We start from the raw sequence: 16,530 nt of genomic DNA on the forward strand, positions 1-16,530 counted from the left end.
CTAGCTGGGAAAGTGGGTACCAGAAGTAAGAGTGTAGAGGTGGGTTAAATGAGGAGTGAGTGATGGTGTCAGTGTGCTGCTGTTGTTTTAAGGGACTGAGTAGATTTTATGCTGACATGTACAGTTCAGACCAGGGAGGCCTGTAGTGACAGAATAACTTTGACTCAGTTTGCACCATCATATTTTGAGGCTCTATTATTTTTTGGGTAAAAAGATGGGATTGATTTCTTCATTTAAGGCAAAATCCTGCGCTTCTCCTTGTATGCACTAAAGGCCGTTTCTTTACATTAGTTGTCTGCTTTCTGTTGTACTCTATAAAAAGCAGAAGAAACTCCGCAGGTTTGCCAGTCATGTCAATGTCTGAGTGTTCCCTGGATCTGCCACTCTAAAAATTATTATTATTACTATTATTATTATTACTATTATTATTGTTATACATAGCATTCCTATTACTTCCTTAGCTGAATAGAAGAACCACAGAGTTGCTGCACTGTTTAAAGAGGGCCTTTGGGAAAAGATTGTTCTCTTAGATAGGGATGTAGGAATAAAATTCAACCATTGTATTAAAAAAAAAAAAAGGTATGTAAAGCATTTCAGGCAAATAATGTGGTTTATTACCTTTGGTGGGACGTTAGTAGGGTGTGTGAACTTTGTCACTTTTGAACATTGTTTGTAACAGCTGATGAGGCTGGCCATGTCACTGGTCTGTTTCGTTCCTGCAGAATGTTGTGAAGCTGATGCGGGGACTCCTACAGTGTATGATGAGACAGGTAATGTCATAGGTATGAGTTGAATTGGTACATGTTGTATTTGCAAAGCATTTCATCTGAAGCATGTATTTCTTGTGTCTTTTCTGTAGAGTGATTTTTTTTTTTTTTTTTTTGCATATGTGTAGATGATGTGGGGAGTCTTTTTAAAACTCTTGAGCAAAACTCTGATCTTACTTGCACCTTTTTGAGATTGTGCTTGTAGTGAATCACAGTTTTGCATTTGCAAACTGATTTTCACCAAGATGCATACCTGTAACTAAGATCTGAACTAAGCAAGGTAATTACATCTTCTTTCCTGAAGAGATGTGGATTTAGCTGGAGCCTAAAGCTAGAGTTGTGTTTAAGCGCTCTGATCAATCTGAACACAGAAGTGAGTTTACAGGAATTAGGACTTTGTTTCTCCTCACCTGAGAGAAGTTGTTAATTTTGAAATAGTTTGGAGAATTTATTCCAAAATCTTTCAGATTTTATATTTGTGGTGGCTTTGTAGGTAGATAAGGTAGAGAAGTTCAAACGCACCCAGAGTACCAAGGACTGCCTACATGCCAAGTATAACTCTGCAACTTGTGCCACAGTGGTTGGAGATGACCAGTGGGGGCATCTACAAGTGGATGCAACTTCACTGTACCTGCTCTTCTTGGCACAGATGACTGCATCAGGTAAGCAGGAGTCCTTTTAACCTTGACTGTTATTGCACTCTTTTGCCATTCTAGCATTCACTTGAAAAGGAAAAAAAGTAACTATCTTCAGAGACCTTTACTTAATTATTACTCGGATGAAAATACTTCTCTGGAAAAGAGATATGACTTAGTTACGATTTTATGTTTATAGTAACTGACAACGTTCATTCCCTTAATGTTTGTTGGCATACAAATACATGAGAAGTTCAGAGTCATGTCAGAGAAGAGTTTCGTGTTTGAAGACTACGTAGGACATCCTAATGGACAGCTAGGTTTCTTCAGAGAGTGGCGATGTTGAGTCAGGTGCCACTAGTGCCATTTGTGTTCCACTTCTTGCTGGTACTGTTTTATTTTGTGCCCTTCTGAACGGTACTCCTCCTGTGAGGATAAGGATTTACTTCCTTATGTATTTTTCTGTCCTCAGAGCCCCTTGCCATTGACCCCTGCAGAGTGGACACCTGCTTGTCCTGATGGTCCCTCAATAGAACTCTTAAGCGGGCGAGGCGGGATGGGGAGCTGTGGGAATTGGGATGCACGGCTCTCAAGCGCCAGAGCTAGCTCAGATGTCTGTGCTTGGTACCAACTGTGTCTGAATGCCACCCTCCCAGGAGTGTTTTTTGGTTTGTGAAACTTCGAAACAGTATGTGTTGGTAGCATTTGAAGTATTTTACCAGTAGCAAGTATTGACTTGCTGCCTGATCTTTTGAAATCAGCGTGAGTTTTTCTATTGATTTCAGTGGGGAGTAGATGGTAGCAAATAAACAAAAGCATGAAACTCACTGAAGAATAAATACTTCAGTTCTGATACAGTGTAATTACTCTCTTCTCTTCTTTTAATCAGGGCTACGTATTATCTTCACCCTCGATGAAGTTACCTTTATTCAGAATCTTGTTTTTTACATAGAAGCTGCCTACAAAGTTGCTGTAAGTAGTTATTTGTGTGTAAATCACCTGAACACTGCTCAGATGTGGGTGGAAAATTATATATTGATGGAGAAGGAAAATACAGGCTTCTTTTTCCATTGTAAGGTATCATAACCTGTCAGTACTCTACATTGTGAGCATTATATTTGGAGATGGTGGGAGGGCTGTGGAGGATTTACTGCTGCCCGGGTGAGGTGTATATATTCAATCTATATCTAATAATAGTTTTTCTTTATTGATAATTAATAAAACTGCCTGATGTCTCATTAAAAGCTTAAGGTTCTTTCTAAAAAGAACATAGTGTTAAAAAAAGTTTTGGAAAGTGAAAAGTTGGAAGTGGCACAGGGAGAAGCACACACAGGGGGAAGGAATTAAAAGCTTTGTGTGTTCTGTGAAGACAGTGATTCATCACTGTAGACCTGATCCTGCTAGGGTATGTTTTTATGTGCTGCTCTTTAAATATGGGGAGGAGCTCTTTGGAGACTTGAAGCCTTTTGTTTTTTCTTTCTTTTTTTCTTTGTTTTTCTTTGTGGTTTTTTTGTTGTTTTGTTAAGTCAAATAAACAAATTTCATGCAGGGGTCTGATTTTGTTGGGGGTGAGGGGGCGGGAAACATTGGGTTTATATATAATCATGCCATTTTTCTTGATGATGTTGTTGCAGGATTATGGAATTTGGGAACGTGGTGATAAGACAAACCAGGGCATCCCTGAACTGAATGCGAGCTCCGTAGGGATGGCCAAAGTGAGAATGTCTTCCTGATACCTTCTTCATGGTTGATTTGTCATGCTGAAGGGCTCTGACAAACGTGATTATTTCCTTTGCATGGTCTTCTTGGCTACTGCAATAGTTAACTGACTGTATAAGAACTTTTATTTGGGCGTGAGTGAATATTTGTTAGTGTCAAGTCCTTGTGATAATGGCTTTCATTGAAGGACCTCAGTGGAGTTCTGGGGATTGATTGCAAGAAGGGTAGCAGGTTCATTGAGCCATTAATCTGATAGATTCAGTGAGGTGCAGTCTCATAAAGTGGCCTCTAGTTTTCTGTCCCTCATTCGTAATTCTCCAGACCCAGTATTATATGTGATGTTTTCATAGTAAGATTAAGTTGGATGTAAATTCTGGAAAACAACAGACTATCAGTCTAAAAATTATTGACAAATAACTTAGAGAAAAAAAATTAATAAGTAATTAAAAGAAAGTGGATATTTCTGGTTCCCCCATAGCACAAGGTCACAGAGATACCAAATGAAACTCAGAAAGCCATAAATGTGAATGTGTAATTGACAACTGCCTTTTCATGTGGTGTCTGGGGGACTCATAGAAGCCAAACGTAGCTAAGGTCAAAGGTTTAGTTGCATTTCAGTGGGATATATTAGTTACCAAGATCTTGTGTGGCTGCAAGAGGGAAAACCTGCTGGTCTTTGCCACAGTTCAGTTGGATAGCAATGGGGTGGTGTCCATGGGGGAGGTTATTCTCTCTTAGCTGTCCATTACGAGATTTCTTGCAGGGAACAGTCTGGTGCAGGTTGCCATGGTCTCTGCACAACTTCTGGGCATGTCGATGTGGGGATGACCCGTGGGACTCGCTGCACAGCTCTGCTTTTCTGTGGCTCCGAGTCCAAGAAAAGTGCTGTTTGGGGTGGGGACTTGGGGGGCATACTGGAAGCCGTGCTGCAGAGGGTGAGATAGATGCTATTTTTTTTTAATCTGCCTCTGGAATTCCCTCTTAATGTTTATGCCTCATATCTGCTTTGTGTGGCTACCCACGACAGCAGTACAGCACAGAGCACAGGCCTTTGGTTCTCAAGTGTCTTTTCTGTACCGTTAAGACTGCCCATGGTCCAGGCTATCAATTCTTCAGTGGGGCTTTCTGTGCTATCAGGAACATCTGCTTGCTCTAGCACTCAGCTAGAGAGGCTCTGCAGAGCCAGTAAACCCATGTTTGTGTTGGAAGAAGAAAAGTACACTTGTCCCTCTGCAGAGAGATAAGGCAGGTGGTGCTGTGCAATCCTTCGTTTGTCAGAGACTGACACTACTGTGAAGCTGCAGGAGAAAAACGGGCACAGAGCAACGTTCAGTGCTACTGCAACCCTGTGAATACGCATTTCAGAGGAGGGCTCTGCTAGCCTGGCTCTGGCCAGTCCTTGCTGTCTTTCTGGCGCATTCCCTGCATGGTGCTTCATACCTCGCTGCTTCAAAGCCAGGTTGTGTGGCCTGCTAGGTTAAAGTAGAAGTGTCCAGATGGAGTGGGTGGTTGGGCTGCTGATGTCTTCAGTAGGCAAACGCATTATGGCCAAGAGGTATGAGACACGGTGATTCCCCTGTTGACACGGAATGTGCTGTGCCTTGACTGGCTGTGGAGAGAGGCAGACATCTCTTTTCTCTTTCCCTCGAGAAGTGATAGTGTCAGAGTGTGGTGATGCTCTCCTGTTGGGGCACCAGCCTCTGCTGATTCTGGGTCGCCTTCCTCTTTGAACAACCTTTCAGACAGGAAAAGTGAAAGATCACTGAGTGGGGGCTATTTTGGAATATAGGATATGAGAAGCATTTATTAGGAAGTCCTTTGATATTTAGACATTATCTCAGTGGAAACCCATCTCCCCATTGTTTTGCGTTGCCTTTAAATTGTAAGAAGGGTCATCAGTGCATCAGTCCTGTATCCTGCTAGCAGAAAAACAGAAATACTTAGTTTTTCTAAAATACTGCCAGGCTTCTCTTTAAAGATGAAAAAATGTCTGTGGAGCGAACTTCTGTCTTAGGTAATTTCCTTCAGAGGATAAGCACAAGTGCTAGGATGTATACTTGGCTTAAAAGGTATTCAGTGATTTTGCGTGGTTGTTTTGTTTTTCTTGAAGGCTGCTTTGGAAGCAATTGATGAACTAGATCTTTTTGGAGCTCATGGAGGACACAAATCAGTGATTCATGTTCTTCCTGATGAAGTAGAACATTGTCAGGTAAAAATTAGTCTTCTGTTCCCTTTGCTAGGGGAAAACCAAACACCTGCTCCCTTTTATTTTTAAATGAAATGTTGATTAACTGAACCAAGCACTTGACGTAATAAGGATGGCTTCAGACTATGCTGTTCACCTTGTTTTCTAGTAGATTGTGTGAAAGTGAGTGGTGTGAAGCATTCTTTCTAATTCAGTTAAAAAAAAATCATGCAGTGAGTTCTTTGTCACTTTGCAGGTAGTATAGTCTATTCCATTTGCACTTGACATAGTCTTTTGAAGTAGGTAAATTGTTTTACATCCCTGTCTTCTGTTCCTGTCTCGCTCAGTCTATTCTATACTCCATGTTGCCAAGGGCATCCACATCAAAGGAGATAGATGCTGGCCTTCTGTCTATTATTTCTTACCCGGCTTTTGCAGTGGAGGATCTAAACCTTGTTAATGTAACGAAGAGTGAAATCATATCCAAATTGCAGGTAAGGATTCCCTTTATTTTTATTTTTCAGAGGGAAAGAGAAGCAGAACCTCCCTTTCTTAAACAAAAATCCTAATTAAACAAAGGTTTCCAGACTTGGTTCATCTGTGTGTGGAAGAGAAGGAGGAAAAACCCCAAGCGACACTTAAAACTCGGCACATAACTTTTATGCTGATGTTAGTCTGTGAGGAAGAACAGTATGTGAAGTTTTCTATTTTGTCTGTTTTTACAGGGCCGCTATGGCTGCTGTCGCTTTCTCAGAGATGGCTACAAGACACCCAGAGAGGTACTTCTGATGTATATTTTCAGTAGGCATTAGGAATAATTTTATTTCTTGTTTATAGAAATCTTTGTCTCATTTTCATGAAGGGGTGAAGTTCTGTCTGTATCGCTGTTGAGACGTCTTAGTGGATTTGGAGTATCCACCCTAGAAATGGATGACACATATCTGAAGGAAACTAAGGGTTTGAAAACAAATTAAGGACAGAACTTTATTAATAATTCTGTAAGAAATGAACCATTAGATATGCTTATGGTACCTAAGTGGAAGCGGTGTCTGATGTCTCCCAAAATATCTTTGAACTGAGACAGAGCCAAGATTATTTGGGTGACGCCTAGATTCTGAGACTGGGAAAAGTTGATTTGTCTAGGGAGTGATTAAATGAGTTTGGGACTGAATGTGAAAAAGAAGCCAAGAGACTGTGGAAGCTGTTTCTGGTGTGTTTATTGGTTTCTTGGTTTTAATTACTTGTATAAAGTAGGTGGCCATTATGATTGGAATATTAGTGACTAAATGAGTATGATTGAATTTCTAGGATCCAAGCAGGCTGCACTATGATCCCGCTGAGCTCAAGCTCTTTGAGAATATAGAATGTGAGTGGCCAGTGTTCTGGACATACTTCCTAATTGATGGAGTATTTAATGAGGACAAAATTCAGGTGAGGAAAGGAGAAATTAATTTCAATGAAAATGCAAAGCCATTTACCCACGGTATTTTGTAGCTCTGCTCTGTGTTTAATTTGGGTATCAGTTGGATACCCCATCAGCAGGATGGGAGTAGTCTTCAGCCAATCTCACCTTCCTGGGGAGTTTGCAACATGGTAGAGGCTGCAGCGTTGTGCACACTGAGGCCTTGTTGCCCGCTCTCTACGAGGTTGAGTGGCTCTGTTAGCTGGTGTGGTCAAACTGGGCTGAATGGGATTTATTTGCCTGGTTCTGTCTTACCACCAACCTTGATGCTCTTTTCCCAATTAATTCAGGATGAGACCAGCTTCTTTTTCCCCTGACCTCTGTGACTTGGCTGCTGAGAACAAGATTCATAGTGCTTTCAGTCCTTTTGTACATTCAGGGAGATTTGAGATTGGATTATGAGGAGCCATTTCATTTTCATTGATTGCCTGAGTTACTTCATGCCTTCACTGTGTCAAGCATTCAGTAGTCAGGGGAGCTAAACTGATTGAGCCCTCCAAAGTTATAGTGGCACCTGGAGAGTATTGGTGAATGAAAGAGTGACAAGTAACCAAGACTAAATGTATTCATACCAGGACTTCTGTAGATTGGTGGCTTGAAATACATGTGATTTAAAAGTGCCTAGTATGCAAAGGGACAACAGTCTGCTAAACATAACCCCTTAAAAAATAAAATGGAATCAGAAACAAAACAGAGTTTCAGACCAAAAAGCCCTCTTTCTGTACCAGATGTTGTAAATAAAGTGAAATACTTACTGACACTAGAAAATATAAGTTGCTTTCCTGAACACAGTAAAAATAGTCTGATAGAGAAATGGCATTAGGTCATGAAGAGGAGTATCAGAATTCAGTCATGTGAATAAAATACCATTTCACAAAGCAGTCTCTAGAAATTAGTTGGATTATCTGGCATGGTATATACCTGTTTTCGTTTATGGTGTGCAGACGGGCTGTGCTAGGGTATGGTCAGACTGAGCAATTGCTCCCAGTTCCCACCATTTAAACTGAGTTAAACTGAGGTTGAATGAGTCACTGAGACACTCAGGTGAGTGTCTGATCTGCAGAGAACTGGTTGCAATGGCAGCAACTGGTAGAAAAAGAAGCACCCTGAGGACTGAAAGAGTGGAGAAGGACAGGATACTGAAAAATCAGTTTACCATAATATGAACCTGTGGTTGCTTTACTTTACATGTTCCACTGTACTCAGAAGGGATAGCAGAAATAGCATTTCAGAGGTGGGTGCTGGTAACACTTTAAAACAGTTCCCCTGTAAGCAAAGATTTGTAATGAGGTAGTTAAGAAATCGAACAAAATAAGGGATCTGGTAAAAAGAATATTAAATGTTCTTTATCTTGTATCAATCTGGCGTTCCTGTCCGTTGTCTAACAAACAAGAAAAAAAGGATTTTAAGTTCAGTGAACTTAGATATTTTTAAGCAGTTTATTCTGAGTTTTCCATCGGGCAAATTTTTAAGCAAATCAGGTAAGAGAAACAGATTTCCCGAACTTGAAAATGAGAATTCAGAAGATGGTAGACAAATGTGCATGGTAGGAAGCTAACAATTGATATACCTTTTATGAATATTGGCAATCCTGATGTCCGTGTCACTGCATTGGTGTCTATTGCAAATTTCATGTAGGATTTGTTCCAATGGCTTCTTGATAGGAATATGTTAGAAGTTTTGTACTGCAGCAGTGTGTTATAAAGGTGTGTCTTCATGTTTCTGAGGCTGGTAATAGAGATGCTGGAACAGTCTCTGAGAATCTGAACCCTGATCTTCCATCAGCAAGTCATCAACCCCTCCCTCCCTTTTCATTTTTAAATGAACTTTCAGCAGAAAAGTACTGTTAGAAAGTACTAAAACTTTAACTTTACTCTTTTGGGCTTGCTGACTGTATGTAATGTAAATTCTCACTGTTTTTTAAAAATATTTCCAGGTACAAGAGTATAGAGAGGCTCTGGAAGGAATACTTATTAGAGAGAAGAGTGGAATAGTGCTAATGCCTGAATTGTATGCTGTCCCTCCAGAAAAGGTATTGTGAAAATGCAGCGTCCACTTCAGTACGCAAAGTATAGATACAGAGATGAACGTTGGTTTTATAGTTTTCCTGTAGCTGATAAATTTAAACAAGCAATAAAAAAAAAAAAATACTGCACATTATTTAAAAGTTAAGAGACCTCTCACAGCTCCTGCTGAGAAATGATGAACTTCAGGTGTCCAAATGGTCACATTTTTTATTTGGGAATCTGGGTGCCTGTGGAAATATTAGAGCAAGTCTAAAGTTTTAAATCTTTGTAGTAAGGCATATATTGAAGAAGTGCTGATGCTGACTTAGGAGCTGAAGCTGAAAGAAAAAAAAGCATACTGTCCTACCTGTGTAGTCTATTTGTTGATAGTCTATTTTTTTTCCACAGCTTGTATCTGAGAGATAAACAGGTTTCAGATGGGCTCTCAAATTAGAGTTTGGGCTGGGGTTTTTGTTTGTTTTGTTTGGGTTTCCGCCCACCACCACCCCATCTTTGCTGTTACTGTTTACCTCATTCTCCCATTGTGATAGAGAAATTCAGATGAGCTTATGTGCTTTTCCATGCTATTTGCCTTCATATCACTCCCTGCCAGCTTCTCCCACTCCAGACTTCTCAGCCCTCACTCACTAAGGGTGTGAAGCCTCCTGGGTTGCTCTGAGTTTGAGCAGGGAGTGTTGACAGCTGATGTCTTGCTTGCAGATCTGAGGTGGGAACTGTGAATTGCCTTCCTAGTGGGAACAAGCATGTAAGAGTTCAGAGCCGCCTTGGGAATTTTGAGGTGATGATGATCGGATGAATGTGCCAAATAAACAGGGTAGATTTTGCCTGTCATTTAGAAATTTTAAAATGATTACAGTAAAGATATTATCTAGGAGGGTTTTTCCCCCACCCTTAATAGATCTATATACCTCAAAACCAAGACAGTTTTTCTTTTTCTAAATTAATAAGAGTCTGCTCCGAATTTTTCCATTGACCATTCTTGCTAACACAGGAAAGGTGAAAAAGTCTTTGGTTTTGGATAGCACCTTTACTTCAGGAATCTAGTTGGGCGTTAATGAAGTTAAGTGCTGTCCTGCAAGGGGTCAGAAAGCAGACACACAATTACTGACAAGCTCTCCAGAGAGAAGGCAGCAAAGGCATAGTGAGAACAAAGGGCAAGTGCTAACACCAAAGCTGTAACTGCATGCAGAGTCCCCATTCAATGCCCAGCTTTGAAGGGTGGGGCAGTGTACTATAAGAAAGCACAGTTCTTGTCCCAGAAAACATACAGCCTTAAAAGTAAACCAGAGAGATCACGATGTCACAGCAAGTTAAAAAGGGTAGATGATAGACGATATTCTTTTTAAATACTTCCATGTTATTGATTGTTCTTCACAACTTTAGGGTAATTTTTCTTGTTTATATGTTTGCTTTCAGGTAGATGAGGAGTATGAAAATCCTCACTCAGTGGATCGTGTTCCAGTGGGAAAGTTGCCTCATCTTTGGGGTCAATCATTGTATATCCTTAGTTGCCTATTAGCAGAGGTAATTGTTTCTTGTATAGTAGGTGAGCTTGTATTTCACTTTCTTTTGAGATGGCTTGTGCTTAAAGTACAGTTCTGTTGACAGGTAGGGTTCAGTGTGTTTTCCAGTAGGAACATGTACCTGAACCATGGAAGGGTGACTCTGAGCTTTCAGGAACTTTTTTGTTATATATAGATATCTGTTTCTAGTCGAGCTGAATAAGTTGTCAGATGAACTGGATGTATAATTAAGCTAGAGGAGTATGCCCAGGCTGATTTGGCTGTTCCAGAGCTGCTAGGACTTTGCATTGTTTCTACTCCACTAGGCTATACCTTAGGATTCCTAGTCAGATTCCTAGTTGCCTGTGGAGTTGTCCCTTATTAGCCATGGACTTGTTAAAGGAACCACTGAATATCTCTGCGGAGCTACAAAAAAAATCACCGGCCTGGCAAAATTGGTCAGTTGCTGCAACTCTAAAATAGGAAACCTGAACATGCAGATTGTGTCAGTCATAACCTTTTATTTGTTGTTCTGAAAAATATTGCAGCCATTGTTTTTATTGAATGTACTACTTAGTGGAAGGGGTAGATAAACCAGGCTTTAAGTCCTGTGTCTCCTGATAAAATATGGAAATCAGTTAAGAATTCTTCTGGGTGTCATCAGAAGCGTTTTACATAATTTTTGTTTGTTTCCTTTCTTTTTTCTTTCCTTTGTATTTATTCTAGGGGTTTCTTGCTGCAGGTGAAATTGATCCCTTAAACAGGAGATTTTCCACTGGATTTAAACCTGATGTTGTGGTACAAGGTGAGGGAGTTTTTTGAACGTTCTGGGTGAATTGGATCATGTGATGGTGAAGTCCCTATGTACAGGAAGGAAGGAAGACATGTTTAAAAATAACGTGGATTTTTGCATGGGATATAGATGCTTTGATGATACTGTGAGAAGGAGAAAGGGGGTGTTTGCCTAGCTGCCTTTTTACAGGAGGGAAGATCAGGTTTAACAACTTCTTTTGTTTTTTAAATAGTGGATAAAACATTAAGGCTTCTCAGGGACTGGGAGACTGGCAAACTTGTAGTGAAAAGGAAAATCTTGGTGGGTTCTAGGTAGAAAGAGCAGGACTGACAGGTCAGTTTAGTTAGGTTTCTGTGCAGCCCCTTTTCAGAGGAACCAGAGAGCCACGAGTGGGGAGGATCTCTGTAAACAGAGGTGAGGTGGCCAGACTTATGGCTATCTATTGGCTGCTGCAGGATGGGACTTCCTTAGTCAGTGCAGGAACAGCCAAAACCAGAAAATCAAGTAGAGGGCAAACACCAACTGATCAGGGCTTAAAGGCTTTTCAAGGGCTCGTACTGCTCTGGAAGAGCAGCCAGCTCGTTTATCAGGAGCAGCCTCTGTCAATGATACTGTGACCTGGGCAGGTGCTTGCTTACCCCATGTTCGTGGATCATGGGGGTGATATTTTTTTATTCCAAAGTGCTTAATTTCTAGTAGAAATAAAGTGCTTGCTTATTTTTGGCATTATTTCACAAGTATTTATAATGCAAAGAAGAATACTGAGTTATCAGTCCCAAACCGATAAGCCACCTAACATGGGCAAAACCTCAAGCAGGACAAGATGTGGAATGAGGTCCCAGACTGTAAATTCCTCTGATTTTGAGACTGTATTTATTCCCTACCTCTGCCATTTTGAGGCCTCTGTAACGTTACAAGTAACAGCACTTATTCCCCGTTGACTTGGCTGTGTTGTTTCAGTATGCTGTATTAAAACAACAAAGATTTGCAAGTCATGTTTCCCCTTGTTTTATGGGGGGAAAGCCCGATCTGCTAAAAGAGACTGCGTGATCCAAACCTGCGGTACTGAAAGAAATCAGAAGAAACTGATAAAGCCCCAAAGAACTTGATCTAACCTCAGAGCTTGACCCTGCCTTGAGCAGGAGGTTGGAGTAGAGGCCTCATGAGGGAGGACCCTTCCAACTTGGAATATCCTGTGGTCCAAAGGGGACAAGAATGGCAAGACTTGCTGAGAAGCAGAGAGCCAGTATCTGTCTGACACTCTTGCAATCCCTTTTGATCTCACGGGCCGATAAATTCAGAAAGAATTAAGCTCTTCATGCATCTGGTCAACCAAATGCATTAGTTGAGAGGTGACAGTAGTGACAGTTGAACAGAACATCGATTCTTACTTGTGTTTTCATTTTCTGTTTTACAGTAACTGTTTTGGCAGAATCTAATCAAATAAAGAACCTCTTGCAAGACCATGGGATCAATGTTCAGAGCATGGCTGATATCCATCCACTCAGAGTGCAGCCAGCTCGCATCCTGAGTAACCTCTACACCATGCTGGGTAGGTATTTGAACACGGAAACCTCTTTCTGCTGCTGTGCAAGGTATTTTTTAAGGGTGATGTTTTGAGGTTTTTTGTTTTTTCTTGCTTTACACTGTCTCAATTCCTTTGATTTAATTTATATAAATCAATTTCTTTGATTTTTAAAAAATGCATTTGTACGAAGTAGCTTAACAAAATTAGAATTTCTGTCTTAAGTAGGGGACTCCAACAGGAAACATAATAATTCATAATAGCCTTCTTTCACTAGTAGGGGAGTAAGTAGGATGATTTGACACATTGGTGTATTGTTTTTAATAATGCCTTCTCTGGGAATTTTCACAGTGGTATTTTTTCAGGCACAAGGTTATTTGGAACAGATTGAAGATTCCTTGTCAGACAGATTCAAGTCAGCTCCTGACTGCTGGAGCAAATGGTGCATTGTGGGTCATTCACTAGTAAGCTCTGCTGAGAAAAGTGCAGCTTACTAGCCTGATGAAAAGAATAAAAATCTGTCTTTGTATTTAGATGTACTTTGTATTTAGATTTAGCCTTCTTCAGGCAAGAATCTTTAAGGTTCTACAGTGAAAGCAGTGCAGTTTCTGTTGTGTGTTGGTGGCCTTGTTTTTTGAAAGGGTGTACCACCTGACCTTGGTGGGGAAGCTTTGGGTGCTGAGCAATGACTGTAATTGAAAAACCTGATCCAGTGGTCAGTGTCAGTGAAGCCAAATTTTCTATTTTTAATTAGGCTTTTGAAGAACTCTAGCTTTTATATTGATGGCTGCTACAAATGGACCAGTCTGTAGCATCTCACTGTTATCTTTATCTGTCTTCTGCCTTGCTGATACCAATGAAGTAGGTCTCCTTGCCTAAACTGGTTGTTGTGGAAAACCATAGAGGAAATATTATGTGATTATTTTTTTTTCTTCCCCTTTTCTTTACAGGCCGGAACAAGAACATGAAATTAAGTGGACGGCCACACCGACATATTGGAGTGTTAGGCACCTCCAAGTTGTATGTGATAAGAAATCAAATATTTGCTTTTACCCCTCAGGTGAGCGTGTAAAGCTGGCAGAGAAATCACTGCTTACTCAATGGCTAATCGTTAATGAAGCACTTTGCTGTTCTGTGCTGTCACTCTAGGTAGAGCAGAGCTGATAAAGCAGATGTGCTTTGCTTTGTGGTTTTTTTAAGTGTTGGATGATCTGCATGGTAGGAGTGCTGATAAATATCTTGTCATACAGAATCTGGCTTCTTTGGCTTCTGGCTTAGGAGAACACAGCAAATCAATAGTACAAAGTTGTTACTGATCTCTGCCTGAACCAACATTCCAGCTAATGAAATACTTTCTCCAGAGATAGGTCACTTCATGTATCTTTCTCCTGATTGCTTTGATGGAAAATTTTGTTTCACAGTAAGCGTGCAAAGTACTGTAACCCCAAGAGCCTAAGATGTGATCTTTTCATTGTATTGCTGAAAGGGTCAGTAGGGCAGAGGAAGCGATATTTTTGTCTTTGTTTTCTGTTTAGTGCCTTTTTCAGTGTTACTCAAAGTTCGGATCCCCCCAGAATCAATGGCTCTTACTTATGCATGTAATGAAATACAACACACTTGTTCCTGTAGATTTATTCTAGCAGTTGGTACTAGACAGCCAAGGGGTCACCTACTCCAAACATGTGCACCTGAAGTAGGATAAAGAATGCTCACACCCTCCTAAATAGATGTTTGAATAATTTAGTCTTTAAGTTCCAGTGGAAGATTTAAGTTCAGTGGACTCCATAGATGGCTTCTGCAGTGCTTCATAAGGTCCAAACATCAGATTTACTGCCAAAAATGTGGATCCTTTCCCATTCTTCCCCATGTCAATTAATCACAAGCAGCTTTATGACAGATCATTTATGTGTTGTTCCCTCACATCCGTTGTCACTTTTGCAAATTAGGTAAAAATTCCTTAGTCATGATTTTTTTCAAAATATCTTTGTCCACATCTTACTATGCAAGTAGGACTTGCTACTAAAATTCCAGCTAAAATCTTGCCATGTGTCAAGTGTGGACATACTAATATATTCCAAAATGGCATTTATCGTTGCATTAGCAGCACACTGACAGTTCCTGCTTATTCTGTGTTTGACTAAAACCTCCATAACATTTTCTGTGGTACTGTGTAGCCAGACATTTCCCCCTGACTTTTTTTTTTGAGGCGAGTATGACTTAATGTTTAATTTCACCTTCCTAATGTTAGCTCAGCATTAGTCCTAACATTAGTCAGCTCATCTGTGTTGATCTTGACTAATGTCCACAAATACTGTGGTTTTGTAGATTATATTTCATCCTGTTCTCTAATGAAAACATTGATTACGTGTGGGGCAAAGGCTGACCCCATTTAGATACCCTCTCATTCTGAAAAAAAGTGGTTAATAACTACCTTTCGAGAACAATTTTTCAAGCAGTTCTGCCACATCAGATGTTTTTTCTTCACCTCCCTAGCGTGAAAATTTGCAGGAGTTGAGAGATATCAACCAGTTTCTTGTACCTACCATGTAGTTGCTCCGAGAGAAGGAAATTGGACTCGTTTGCTGATATTTTTTTATATGACTGTTTATCCATTTTGCTTTATCATTTTGTAATTATCTTGGCAGTCTCAAATTGGCTTTGTTGTCATGTGCTCTCAGGCACTGGAATTGACTTGACTGGTCTATGTTGTCACTGCTTTTCCTTTTTAAAGACGGGCGGTGTGTTGCTTCTGTCTGTATTTCTGGGACTTGTTCATCCACAATTAGCAAAACTAATTGTGAGTGGCTCGGGGATTGTTTTGGCTAGTCCCTTAAGTTCTCTGAAGTAACTTCTCTGGACTTGTCCAGCTTGAATTTACGTGCTTTTTATGTGTTGACCCCTCCCCAAGTCTTATATGCTTCCTTAACTTGTATTGTGGCAGCTTTAACATACTTACCACTGTTCATCTAGCTTTTTTGGTTTCCAGCTCCTGAAGTAGCCATGATAATCTCTTATTGTGGTTCTTGGCTTTTCTCTGTAGCGGAAAAGGCATGCTTTACCATTGTACATCTAGTGTACCTTTTATCCACAGTAACTGCCAGCTTTTCTGTATTCTGCTTGACTTTCAGATTGTTCCCAAGAGACATATGGTTACTAGTTCCCAGTCCTTAACATGCTACTGTTAGCTTTTTTCTTCCACATTTAGAGTACTTCTGTCTTCCAGATCATAGGTTACTGTAATTCGTCATTGTGAGGATTCTACTTCATGGCTGTGTTTGTCTACTTTTTGTTTGTATGGCTTACTTCTTTCACAGTCAGCTTACAAGTGTAAGAAAATGGACTCTGCATAAGTATGGATTTCATTTTCACAGTCACATGCCTTATTAGGTTAATTCATGCAGTTTGTTTTGTGGGCAGGAATAGCTCATATGGCTTTTGTGAATGATTTAAGGGAGGAAATGGGAATAAATGAGAGCACTGGCCACTCATGTACCATATTTCTCTGTTCTCTAGTTTACTGACCAGCATCACTTCTATCTGGCTCTAGACAATCAGATGATTGTGGAGATGCTCAAGACAGAGCTGGCTTACCTCACTTCTTGTTGGAGGATGACAGGAAGACCAACCCTGACGTTTCCCATCACCCACACGATGCTTGGTAAACTTGATTTTCTTTTTCAAGCAAAGTAGGTTACTGCAGGGGAGTAGGATGGAAGTCAGTTTGAGAGGAGGCAGGAGGCATGACTGTTTCAACATCTGAGTTCTAACATCAGAAGTACAATTTAACTTTCTCAAGTATACACTGAATTTGTATGACATGGTAATACTTCATTTTGGTTTTACTCCCCCTTTATAATCTTGCATCTCCCCATCATCTCCATACTATTTCTGTCCGAAGAAATTTGATAGAAATCC

At 40.3% G+C, this 16,530-nt stretch overlaps 1 protein-coding gene across 2 annotated transcripts in view; it reads left to right on the forward strand.

The window, feature by feature from the left end:
* The window catches only part of PHKA2 (phosphorylase kinase regulatory subunit alpha 2), a 50,467-nt gene that overhangs the window by 7,663 nt on the left and 26,274 nt on the right, over nt 1–16,530 (forward strand). For both annotated transcript variants that reach the window (XM_080377125.1, XM_080377126.1), the window contains exons 3-16: nt 723–770; nt 1,261–1,429; nt 2,292–2,374; nt 3,037–3,117; nt 5,232–5,330; nt 5,654–5,800; nt 6,032–6,085; nt 6,615–6,737; nt 8,705–8,800; nt 10,212–10,319; nt 11,024–11,102; nt 12,508–12,642; nt 13,566–13,675; nt 16,129–16,273. In XM_080377125.1, the coding sequence (XP_080233251.1) occupies nt 723–770; nt 1,261–1,429; nt 2,292–2,374; nt 3,037–3,117; nt 5,232–5,330; nt 5,654–5,800; nt 6,032–6,085; nt 6,615–6,737; nt 8,705–8,800; nt 10,212–10,319; nt 11,024–11,102; nt 12,508–12,642; nt 13,566–13,675; nt 16,129–16,273 (1,477 nt within the window). The remainder of the gene's footprint in view (nt 1–722; nt 771–1,260; nt 1,430–2,291; nt 2,375–3,036; nt 3,118–5,231; nt 5,331–5,653; nt 5,801–6,031; nt 6,086–6,614; nt 6,738–8,704; nt 8,801–10,211; nt 10,320–11,023; nt 11,103–12,507; nt 12,643–13,565; nt 13,676–16,128; nt 16,274–16,530) is intronic.

The sequence above is a fragment of the Falco punctatus genome (genome assembly GCF_963210335.1).
Source record: "Falco punctatus genome assembly, chromosome: 2".
NCBI classification, from domain to species: domain Eukaryota; kingdom Metazoa; phylum Chordata; class Aves; order Falconiformes; family Falconidae; genus Falco; species Falco punctatus.